This window comes from Nelusetta ayraudi, unplaced genomic scaffold (genome assembly GCF_046127955.1).
Source record: "Nelusetta ayraudi isolate G7.1 ecotype Tasmania unplaced genomic scaffold, CSIRO-AGI_Nayr_v1 ptg000006l, whole genome shotgun sequence".
In the NCBI taxonomy this organism is placed as follows: Eukaryota; Metazoa; Chordata; class Actinopteri; order Tetraodontiformes; family Monacanthidae; genus Nelusetta; species Nelusetta ayraudi.
The window spans coordinates 1,006,462-1,017,500 of record NW_027466056.1 but is presented as its reverse complement, the minus strand read 5'-3'; the positions used below and the strand labels follow the sequence as shown (position 1 = coordinate 1,017,500).

General features: G+C 42.8%; 2 protein-coding genes and 1 long non-coding RNA gene across 3 annotated transcripts; 2 read left to right on the top strand and 1 right to left on the bottom strand.

Annotated features, from left to right (window-relative positions):
* The first annotated feature begins 609 nt into the window (after positions 1-609).
* LOC142879896 (vascular cell adhesion protein 1-like) lies at positions 610-3,684 on the top strand. Its single transcript, XM_076013450.1, has 5 exons — positions 610-829; positions 2,077-2,352; positions 2,458-2,787; positions 3,003-3,257; positions 3,409-3,684. The coding sequence occupies exons 1-5, from the start codon at positions 742-744 to the stop codon at positions 3,543-3,545; spliced, it is 1,086 nt and encodes a 361-aa protein (XP_075869565.1). The 5' UTR covers positions 610-741; the 3' UTR covers positions 3,546-3,684.
* A 1,134-nt stretch (positions 3,685-4,818) lies between these two features.
* LOC142879949 (uncharacterized) lies at positions 4,819-10,837 on the bottom strand. Its single transcript, XR_012925359.1, has 2 exons — positions 10,339-10,837; positions 4,819-5,336 (listed from the first exon to the last, which is right to left on the bottom strand). It is a non-coding gene; the product is annotated as an uncharacterized LOC142879949 (long non-coding RNA).
* On the top strand, positions 6,885-10,523 carry LOC142879903 (vascular cell adhesion protein 1-like). The gene is made up of 5 exons (XM_076013464.1): positions 6,885-7,084; positions 8,635-8,910; positions 9,016-9,345; positions 9,612-9,866; positions 10,021-10,523. Exons 1-5 carry the CDS (start codon positions 6,997-6,999, stop codon positions 10,113-10,115), a joined length of 1,044 nt encoding a protein of 347 aa, XP_075869579.1. The 5' UTR covers positions 6,885-6,996; the 3' UTR covers positions 10,116-10,523.
* Positions 10,838-11,039: the final 202 nt, after the last annotated feature.

The window sequence follows — 11,039 nt, the reverse complement described above, 5'->3', positions numbered from 1 at the left end:
AAGTTTACAACATTCATCAGTAATTGAATGATGTCGCATGGATTTGGAAAAAAAAAAAAAAAAATCTGGAGAAATGATATTTCAATGCTCAGTCAGTACAATACAACACTTCTTAGTTTGATTAAAGACTACAAATGCCCAAACTTGGCAAGTGCTTCTGGGGCAACAGCTTCATAAGGAAGGCATTTAAACTTGTAGGGCAACTTTATTGCAACAGGGAAGTGTGTGTCTTGCTTATTTCTACATTAAATGTCCCCCCCCCCCCCCCCCCCCCCCCCCCCCCCCCACACACACACACACACACACACACTTTTTGACACAAATTTATTTCCACTCTGTCGCTATCTAACACATTCCCCTATGCCTATGCCTGGCATGCGGAGGAGGAGGAGGAGGAGGAGGAGCTGCAGAAGAGGAGAGTTGTCAGGTCGTTAATACCGATCAACAACAACCACAAAAAAAACCAACAAAAAAACCCACCTCCTTATTTGGGCCATTACTTCATTCCAGTGTCACGGGACTTTCTCTGTCATTTGACTCATACAACATTTACCGGACTTTCCCGCTACTACGGTGAGCAGCAGGGGCCTTTCGCTTTCATTTCATTTTTAACCCTCTTAACGTCAGCGCGAAGTGTGGGACCTCACAACTCACTCACAACTCACTCACTGACTCGCCTCCGGTCCGGTGTCCTCGCCAGGAGTTCTCTAGGAAGGAGTTTCGCCCCCAGCCCCTGGGTATATGATGGATACAATGCCTTCCTTCTGGTACAGTTGTGTCGTGTTGTTTGTGTGGACTGCTCTTCAGCCATCAACCTCCAGCGATTGTGGTGAGTTTCCTCACCGCAATCGCGGTTCTTTCTTTCTTTTCTTTTTTTTTAACCGCCCGTCGAGCGGCGTTCACACGGTTCGTCGAGCTCAGCTACCGGTACCACCGCACTGGGTCAACAACCCCGCGAGTTAACACTCTCTCAATGAGGGTGGTAGCAATGCCGGGTTGTGTTACTACTGTACTGCCCAGAAAATAAATGAGAATCTTCTGAGAAGGTCGTTGTTGTGTTTGCCCGTGTGTGAACTCTTCACAACACAGGCTTGTTAAAGGCTCGGGAGCCTTTCGCCGGTGTTTTGGACTCTTTGAAGCTACAAAACTGAAGCTTTTCACAAGTATTCGGAGTTTGTGGCTTTGTGGTTTTAATGAGCTGGAAATCTTAATCAGCAAAGTTACAACAAGGAACTGCTTGAGACGTCAATTTGCGTGGGATGGCTCAATAAAAATGCGTTGCTTTCATCTTTGATGTTGAACTGCCAAAATAAAACAACTTTTACTGGATATTCTCATTTTTTCGGGTAGTGCCTGTATAGGGCAGAAGGTGTTGCGCTGCTCATTTATGCGTTTTATCAGTCGCCGTGGCTCAGAAATCACCCGGAAAACGACCCAAGAGTTGCCGGTTCGCATCCCGTGGTCACCTCCCTAAACCAGTTTAGCCGACTTTTAATTCAGAAAAATAAAGGAGGCCTCCCACCCGACATTAGAAATAAGCGGGATTAAAAAAAAAAAAATAAATAAAAAAATGTATTGAAATCTTTGAATTGAACCTATTTTTATAGGAATTAAATAAATAGAGCTGCTAAGAACCAGCGATCCTGACTCAGATCTATTCTACGCAAGCTACGCAGCCAGTACGCTGTTGTTGTTGTTGTTGTTGTTGTTGTTGTGAATGGGTCGCGCAGTGGTATTGCGTAGGTTTACGGTTTTGAATGCAAACTTTATGGAAACGAACGTGATTTCGTGACATTCAGACGGTTTGTCGTAATGCACAGCACCACACTGACAAGTTTCCCTTTCCTTTTTCCTTTTGATCATTCTAAGCGCGGGGTCAGATAAAGGTCAGGTCAGGGTCAACGAAAGCAGCAGACATCGACAGAACACACCGTCAACACCAAGACTGTGTTCTCTTACAGTTCTCTTAAGTTTAGCTACTGCTCTGAAACGAACCGAAACTGCATCATAGTAAGTTTACTGAGTTTGATCACGCCATTTGTAACCCTTTCATTTCCTTTCGTTTCTGCCTGACAGATAGAGAATGTACAGACAAACCTGTATTCACACCATCCAGCCTGGTGGTGAAGTATGGTGACGCTTTGTCAGCCACCTGCACTGCGTGTGAGAGTGAGTGCATGGAGTTTAATGTGGAAAAGGCAATAGGAGTGAACAACAAGAATGAAACTGCCAAGACAGTCGTGTGGACGGTTCACAAAATGACTGAATGGGGCGCATCGGTCCTCTGCTACTACAATGACAATGTTAAAGATGACCACCAGTGTTGTACGGACCTGAATGTCACCGTCTACCGTAAGTACACTTGCAGTCAAACACGTTTCTAGATGCTTTGTGACTTCCAACAGCCTACCAGTGTAGATGAACACCGAATCAGTGAAATCCCTCCTGTTTCCACAGAGCCTCCAAGTCGAGTGCCAATCAGTGTGGTCAATCACACTGGCCCGATGCTTGAGGGCCAGCAGTACACTCTGCAGTGTGCAGTCCAACAAGCTGCTCCCATTGGAAAAGTCCAGGTGGTCTTTTATAAAGGACAAACTAAACTGGCTTCCATGCGGTCCAACAGTCGTGGAGAACTGAAGAAACCTCAGGATGAGACCTTCACTCTGGACTTCACCCCGAGTAAAGAAGACGACGGTGACTCCTTCAGGTGTGAAGTCAGCCTCGATCTCGACATACCTCAGCCCCGACCAGTGGTCACATCCGCAAACATGACGGTACCGGTCCATTGTAAGTCTCAAGATTCCAATCTGCTCCTCAGCACTGATTTATTGTAGCGCTCTTCATTTAAATGAAAAGAAACCTTGTTTTTAAAATCACTTATTGAAAAAAAATATATATATATATATGTGTATATTGACTGAAAGAGGAAAAAATAGGAGCGAGTCAGAAATGTGGACCTTTGTGCTCTAAATGCCTGCTGTACCTCTCTGCCTGACACACAGATAAGCCTGAGGTGGACCCATTGTCAAGTGAGGTGATTTTCATCTCAGCGGGAGACCCTCTGCATCTGAGCTGCTGGGCCAAAGGAAACCCCACCCCCACGTACCACTGGACGCACCCTTCACACGTTCCTGACCCCCCCCACAGTGGGAATTTCACTATAAAGTCAGCATCCTCTTCCGATGGAGGACAGTACACCTGTTTTGTAAGCAACAGCATGGGAAATGTCACCATAACTTTCCAGGTGCAAGTCCAAGGTAAGTTTGAAATCTTTGGCCTGATCAGGCTGCACAGTTCCTATGATGATGAAAATGATGTCAAAGTTTACTCATGGTGATGGTTATTGGCCTAATCTGGTTCCTTCCCCCTATTTTTTGTCTTTACCCCAACCCCCCCGACCCCCTGCAGTCAACTACATCCCATACATCATTGTAGCAGTAGTAGTTTTAGTGTTGGGTTTAGTGATTATTGCTATAATGGTATGCAGACAAAAACGAATGGGAAGGTACAGCTTTTTACGTTCGAGTTGTAACAAATGTATTTAAGTTCGCAGCGCAGTGCAACATGCGTTATTCTTATGGACATTTATGGACGGGATGGGCGAATGGATTTAACGATGAAAGTGCCATCGACTTCAGTTCATGTCACAGCTGAAAAACAACGACATACAATGTCTGGATCGAGCTTAAAGGCCACTGGGGCTGAAATCAACCGCTCCATTTTCTGCTTCGATATTTTTGTATGACCGGTCACTTAATTTTGGCAACCATACAAAAGACTTCGAAACGTGTCATTACCGATTATAGTTGAAAAACGTTAAAAAAAAAAAAAAAAAAGTGAATTTGAGATTTATTTTTTTTTCGGCAAACGGCAGTTTCAGTTAATTGGTCAATTTGAAAGCCAGTTTGTGGCTCTATATCAAAGCATCTTGCTGGATTGACTGACAGACAGACAGACAGACAGACGGATGGATGGATGGATATTTTAGATTCTCTGTATCAGTGGCTGAATATATTTTAATTTAAATCTTATATTTTTTCTTTTACATTTTAAAAAAATATTTCAGTTTTTTTGTACTAATTTTCTCTTGTGTCTGTGTTGTGACTGTATTTTCTGTAGTACGTGGCGCCATTTCATGTTGTCTATGTGATGATGGAGTATTGGAGTTGTTTCATTTCGGCTTGATGTCTTTTCACAATGTGTGCCAAGTGTTGTTACAGGGACCCCATGGGCAATATCAAAAATGGCTTGGAGATGAAACACTATTTATTATATTATTGGGGTTTTTTTATACAGTTTTTATTATATTATACAATATTTCACCTGATTCCTGACTGTGCTCGCAGTGACATTTTTGGTTTTACCTTAATAATTTTACAAATACCAAAGCTGATGATCCATATTCCACCGGTGCTGTTTGGTTTGTGGAGAAATGAAAACTTAAGCCCATATATAATTCTAATATATATCATCAACCTTCTCGTGATTTGGGACTGAGCCCCCAGCAAGCTGCCGGCTGGAATGACTCATGAGATGGGTCATATGCCTGATGGGTCATACGGCAAGGCTTATGACCCATCGGTAATATTTTTAGTTTCTTCTTCTTTTCCCTCTTCCCCATATGCATTTTTTCCCAAAACTAATTGTCCCCTCTTAACGCACTCCAAATCTCACCCAAATTTGGCAAACTGCTGAGAACTGCGGAAGATTTTATTAAAATATAAAAATGAGCACAGCCTTCAGGTAAAATACACCTCCAATACTAAAGTCACCCGAGTAGGGAAGACACGGAACAAAAGCCCACCACATGTTCGTCCCCATCAACACCTGCATTTCCAAATCTCTGAACTTTGCATTTTCATAAACCACAAGTACACACATTGCATTGTTCTTTACTTTCTTCATGTAAATGACCATTTAGTCATAGAAATAAAACTCACATTTTTTCCCCATCAAGGTCAACGCTTTCCACTCTGCACTCTTCACCTCAATCAAGCAGGAAGTGGAAAATGTACGGTTCAGTGATTCATGAGCCTCTTTCCAGCAGACATCACTACACCTACACTACACCACCTACAAAAAACAAGACACAACCTGCCAGCAGGAATGTTGTATGGTGACGGAAGAAAAAAAAAAAATCACCCGTTTCTCTCGTCAAGGCGTACGAGTCATAAACTAGACAGAGGGTTCAGTCCCACAAACACTGCTTGCAGCTTTAAACATAGCTAATGTTCTCATTCACTGTTTCAAATTATCTTCGAAGCAGTGACCACATAATATTGTTACCAAAGCTGAAGAAATGTCTCATATGGAAAATATTACTTTTGCACATCTTGCTCTTGTTTGTTTGTTTGTTGTGTTTGGATTCACTCGACTCTTTCTTTATTTTTGTATTGTTTTTAGTCCAGTTTCCTAATTTGGATTCAATAAAGTACATCTATCCATCTATCTATCACTACTCCTCGCCTCCATTGGCCTTTTCAATTAATAAATGATTCCTAATCATCCATCCATCTTCCATGCCCGCTTCCTCCTGCAGTCAAGGTCTCAGGGGTCTGCTGGGATCCACCCCGTCATAGGGTGACGGTCGGGAACACCCTGACCCAGGGGCAGCGCTACCTGGTGGCCAGTGGTGGCCGTGGACACCCCATAGGGGGGGATTATTATCATGACAGCAGTACACCACAGCGTTTTCAACACACATTTCTGACTTGATGATTGGTCTGGATTCTGTCCTTGGGGAAACAAGATACTGAAAATTTAAACTTTAATGTAACCCTTAACACTAGGACAGTAGCAACTAGCTGATATAGGTTTATTATTAATATTTAACATTTATGAAAAATTCCTGTTCTCTAATTCATGGGAATGGTGATTGGCTGACTGTCGCATGACGCCAATTGAGAACTATGAATCTACACAGATTTTGAGTCGTTGGGTCACATGACCTGGAAGCTATTCAGCTAAAATGCTAATATTAACTTGTAAAAATTCATTAAAAATAGGAAAAGACTTAAAATATAAAATCAAAAGCTGTGTCTCACGAAACCAGTTGAGGACTATGATTTCACACTGATTTTGAGACATTGGGTCACATGGCCACATGGATTCTGTACTTGGGGAAACAAGATACTAAAAATTTGAACTTTAATGTAACCCTTAACACTAGGACAGTAGCAACAAGTGTGTTTATTTTTTTAAAAAAAACATTTTTTTAATCTAAATATTAGCATTTTAGCTCAATGGCTTCAAGGTCATTTGAACAATGACTCAAAATCAATGTAAAATCATAGTCCTCAACTGGCTGAATGGGACACATCTTTTGTGAAATCTAAAAAATGTGTCTTTTCCTATATTTTAATGCTTTTTTTTCTTCTTCCAGAAAAGCACTCTGATTCTAATTAAATATCTATCTATCTATCTATCTATCTATCTATCTATCTATCTATCTATCTATCTATCTATCCACGGGGATGAAAACGGTTCACGCTTTCGCTGTCTTCTTTCTCCGCGTGTTTACTGTAAAGTCTGCAATACGGGTGCACTCTAAATGGGTGGCTGGAGCCCTTGATCGGCAGAAGAGGTTTCCCCGCGACCGCGAGCGTCTGTCGATTGCCGGCGCAGTTGGCGGTGCAGCAGCGGTCTTCCTGGCGCTCTCCTGGAATGTCTGTCGAACTTCAAACTATCTGCACTGCGGTGAGCAGGAGCAGGAGGAGGAGGAGGAGGAGGAGGAGGAGGAGGCGCTGCAGAAGAGGAGAGTTGTCAGGTTGTTAATTCCAGTCAACAAACACAACAACCATAAAAAAAAAAAAAAAAAAAAAAAAAAAACAAAACACCTCCTTATATGGTCTAAAGCTTCACCTACTGCTCCCCGCTACTGCGGAGAACGTCAGCGCGAAGTGTGGGACCTCACAACTCACTCACTGACTCGCCTCCGGTCCGGTGTCCTCGCCAGGAGTTCTCTAGGAAGGAGTTTCGCCCCCAGCCCCTGGGTATATGATGGATACAATGCCTTCCTTCTGGTACAGTTGTGTCGTGTTGTTTGTGTGGACTGCTTTTCAGCCATCAACCTCCAGCGATTGTGGTGAGTTTCCTCATTTTACCGCCCGTGGAGCGCAGTGGGTCAACAACCCGCTAGTTAACATTCTATGATGGTAACGATGCCAGGTTGTTACTGGGGGCGGAAGGGTAACAATGCCAGGTTGTTACTGTAGGGCAGAAGGGTAACGATGCCAGGTTGTTACTGGGGGCGGAAGGGTAACGATGCCAGGTTGTTACTGTAGGGCAGAAGGGTAACGATGCCAGGTTGTTACTGGGGGCGGAAGGGTAACGATGCCAGGTTGTTACTGTAGGGCGGAAGGCGTTGTGCTGCTCATTTATGCGTTTTATCACTCGCCGTGGCTCAGAATTCACCCGGAAAACGACCCAAGAGTTGCCGGTTCGCATCCCGTGGTCACCTCCCTAAAATAGTGTTGCCGACTTTAAATCGGAAAAATAAAGGAGGCCTCCCTCCCGACATTAGAAATAAGCTGGATGTTTCAATCGTATTGCAATCTTTTAATTGAACCTATCTTTTACACTACAGTCAACAACGTGCAGGGTGGATACGAAGAAATTAAATAAATAAATAAATAAATAAAGTTGAAATGAACGATCGTTGTTTTCAACTTCAACTAATTAACAATTTGTCTGTTTTTGTTCGTAGAGCGTGCAAGTGTCAAGTGCAAGAGGTTTTTCCTGTCATGGGGTTTTTATCTCGTCATTTCCTGTCTTATTTTGAAGACCCAAGTACTTTATTTCAATGTTGATCATAACATGGTTGAATTAAGGTTGATTCAAGGTTGATTCAACGTCAAAGTTCATTGAAAATTCAACATTATTTCAATGTTGATGTTATTTTCAATGTTCTGACATCAATGTTGAACTCAACCATCGTCCTGACCAAATTTCAATGTTGATTCAATGACTTTTTCTTATCTGGGGAGCGATCCTGATTCATATATATGTTCCACGCAAGCTACGCAGCCAGTACGCAGTTGTTGTGAATGGGTTGCGCAGTGATATTGCCTGCAGCTACGTAGGTTACGGGTTTGAATGCAAACTTTATGAAAAGGAACGTGATTTCCGTTCAGAACGGGACGCACCGTTTCATTGTCAAGTACGGGACATGTCTGTATTTTAAGGTACGGCTGGCAACTCTGCCGGACACCCCCGAAACGCACACGCTACAGTCATTCTGTCCCTGTTACACATCTACAATTACACATATCTGTTGCTGCTGCTTTTTCTTGTACGCTTTCTGACCGGTGTTGTCTCACTTTCCACTACCTGTCTATCAAAACGTGCCACTCTATGGTTTGTCGTAATGCACAGCACCACACTGACAAGTTTCCCTTTCCTTTTTCCTTTTGATCATTCTAAGCGCGGGGTCAGATAAAGGTCAGGTCAGGGTCAACGAAAGCAGCAGACATCGACAGAACACACCGTCAACACCAAGACTGTGTTCTCTTACAGTTCTCTTAAGTTTAGCTACTGCTCTGAAACGAACCGAAACTGCATCATAGTAAGTTTACTGAGTTTGATCACGCCATTTGTAACCCTTTCATTTCCTTTCCTTTCGTTTCTGCCTGACAGATAGAGAATGTACAGACAAACCTGTATTCACACCATCCAGCCTGGTGGTGAAGTATGGTGACGCTTTGTCAGCCACCTGCACTGCGTGTGAGAGTGAGTGCATGGAGTTTAATGTGGAAAAGGCAATAGGAGTGAACAACAAGAATGAAACTGCCAAGACAGTCGTGTGGACGGTTCACAAAATGACTGAATGGGGCGCATCGGTCCTCTGCTACTACAATCACAATGTTAAAGATGACCACCAGTGTTGTACAGACCTGAATGTCACCGTCTACCGTAAGTACACTTGCAGTCAAACACGTTTCTAGATGCTTTGTGACTTCCAACAGCCTACCAGTGTAGATGAACACCGAATCAGTGAAATCCCTCCTGTTTCCACAGAGCCTCCAAGTCGAGTGCCAATCAGTGTGGTCAATCACACTGGCCCGATGCTTGAGGGCCAGCAGTACACTCTGCAGTGTGCAGTCCAACAAGCTGCTCCCATTGGAAAAGTCCAGGTGGTCTTTTATAAAGGACAAACTAAACTGGCTTCCATGCGGTCCAACAGTCGTGGAGAACTGAAGAAACCTCAGGATGAGACCTTCACTCTGGACTTCACCCCGAGTAAAGAAGACGACGGTGACTCCTTCAGGTGTGAAGTCAGCCTCGATCTCGACATACCTCAGCCCCGACCAGTGGTCACATCCGCAAACATGACGGTACCGGTCCATTGTAAGTCTCAAGATTCCAATCTGCTCCTCAGCACTGATTTATTGTAGCGCTCTTCATTTAAATGAAAAGAAACCTTGTTTTTAAAATCACTTATTGAAAAAAAAAAAAAAAAAAATATATATATATATATATATATATATATATATATATATATATATATATATATATATATGTATATTGACTGAAAGAGGAAAAAATAGGAGCGAGTCAGAAATGTGGACCTTTGTGCTCTAAATGCCTGCTGTACCTCTCTGCCTGACACACAGATAAGCCTGAGGTGGACCCATTGTCAAGTGAGGTGATTTTCATCTCAGCGGGAGACCCTCTGCATCTGAGCTGCTGGGCCAAAGGAAACCCCACCCCCACGTACCACTGGACGCACCCTTCACACGTTCCTGACCCCCCCCACAGTGGGAATTTCACTATAAAGTCAGCATCCTCTTCCGATGGAGGACAGTACACCTGTTTTGTAAGCAACAGCATGGGAAATGTCACCATAACTTTCCAGGTGCAAGTCCAAGGTAAGTTTGAAATCTTTGGCCTGATCAGGCTGCACAGTTCCTATGATGATGAAAATGATGTCAAAGTTTACTCATGGTGATGGTTATTGGCCTAATCTGGTTCCTTCCCCCTTTTTTTTGTCTTTACCCGGACCCCCCATCTGATCCCCTGCAGCCACCAACATCATTGTACCAGTAGTAGCAGTAGTTTTACTGTTTACTGTAATTGTAATTGTAATTGTAATTGTAATTGTACGCAGAAAAAACTAACGGGAAGGCATTCATTGTGACGTTCAAGTTGTAACAAATGTATTTAAGTTCGCAGCACAGTGCAACATGCATTATTCTTATGGACATTTATGGACGGGATGGGCGAATGGATTTAACAATGAATTAACTGTTTCAAATTATCTTCTAAGCAGTGACCACATAATATTGTTACCAAAGCCGAAGAAATGTCTTGTATGGAAAATATTAGCAAGGTGGAAAAAACCCTAAGGCGACCAACTAAAACAAGAAGTCTGTGTGAAAGCGTGACACTGCCTCAACTTTAGCGAACTCGTTTTAGTGTTTTGAAATGTTACTCATATGCTTTGCAACTTCTTTTTCCCTTGAAAGATTTGTATTCTTTCTGTATTTATTTTGTGAAAAAGATTATTTTTGTATTGTTTTTAGTCAGTTTCACAATTTGGGTTCAATAAAGTACATCTAATCCATCTATCTGTCACTACTCCTCGCCTCGATAGGCCTTTTTAATTAATAAATGAATCCTCATCATCCATCCATCTTCCATGCCCGCTTCCTCCTGCAGTCAAGGTCTCGGGGGTCAGCTGGGTTTGGATCCCGGGTACACCCCGACCCAGGGGCAGCGCTACCTGGTGGCCAGTGGTGGGCGTGGACACCCCATTGGGGGGATTATTATCACGACAGCAGTACACGACAGCGTTTTCAACACACATTTCTGACTTGATGATTGGTCTGGATTCTCTACTTGGGGAACCAAGACACTAAAAATGTGAATTTAATGTAACCACAAGCAACAAGCTGATATAGGTTTGTTATTAATATTTAACATTTATGAAGATTTCCTGTTCTCTAATTCATGGGAATGGTGATTGGCTGACTGTTCTAAGGTCACACTGAAAACATTCAATAAATGCGAACTTAAAATACTTCAAATAATGTCATGGAACA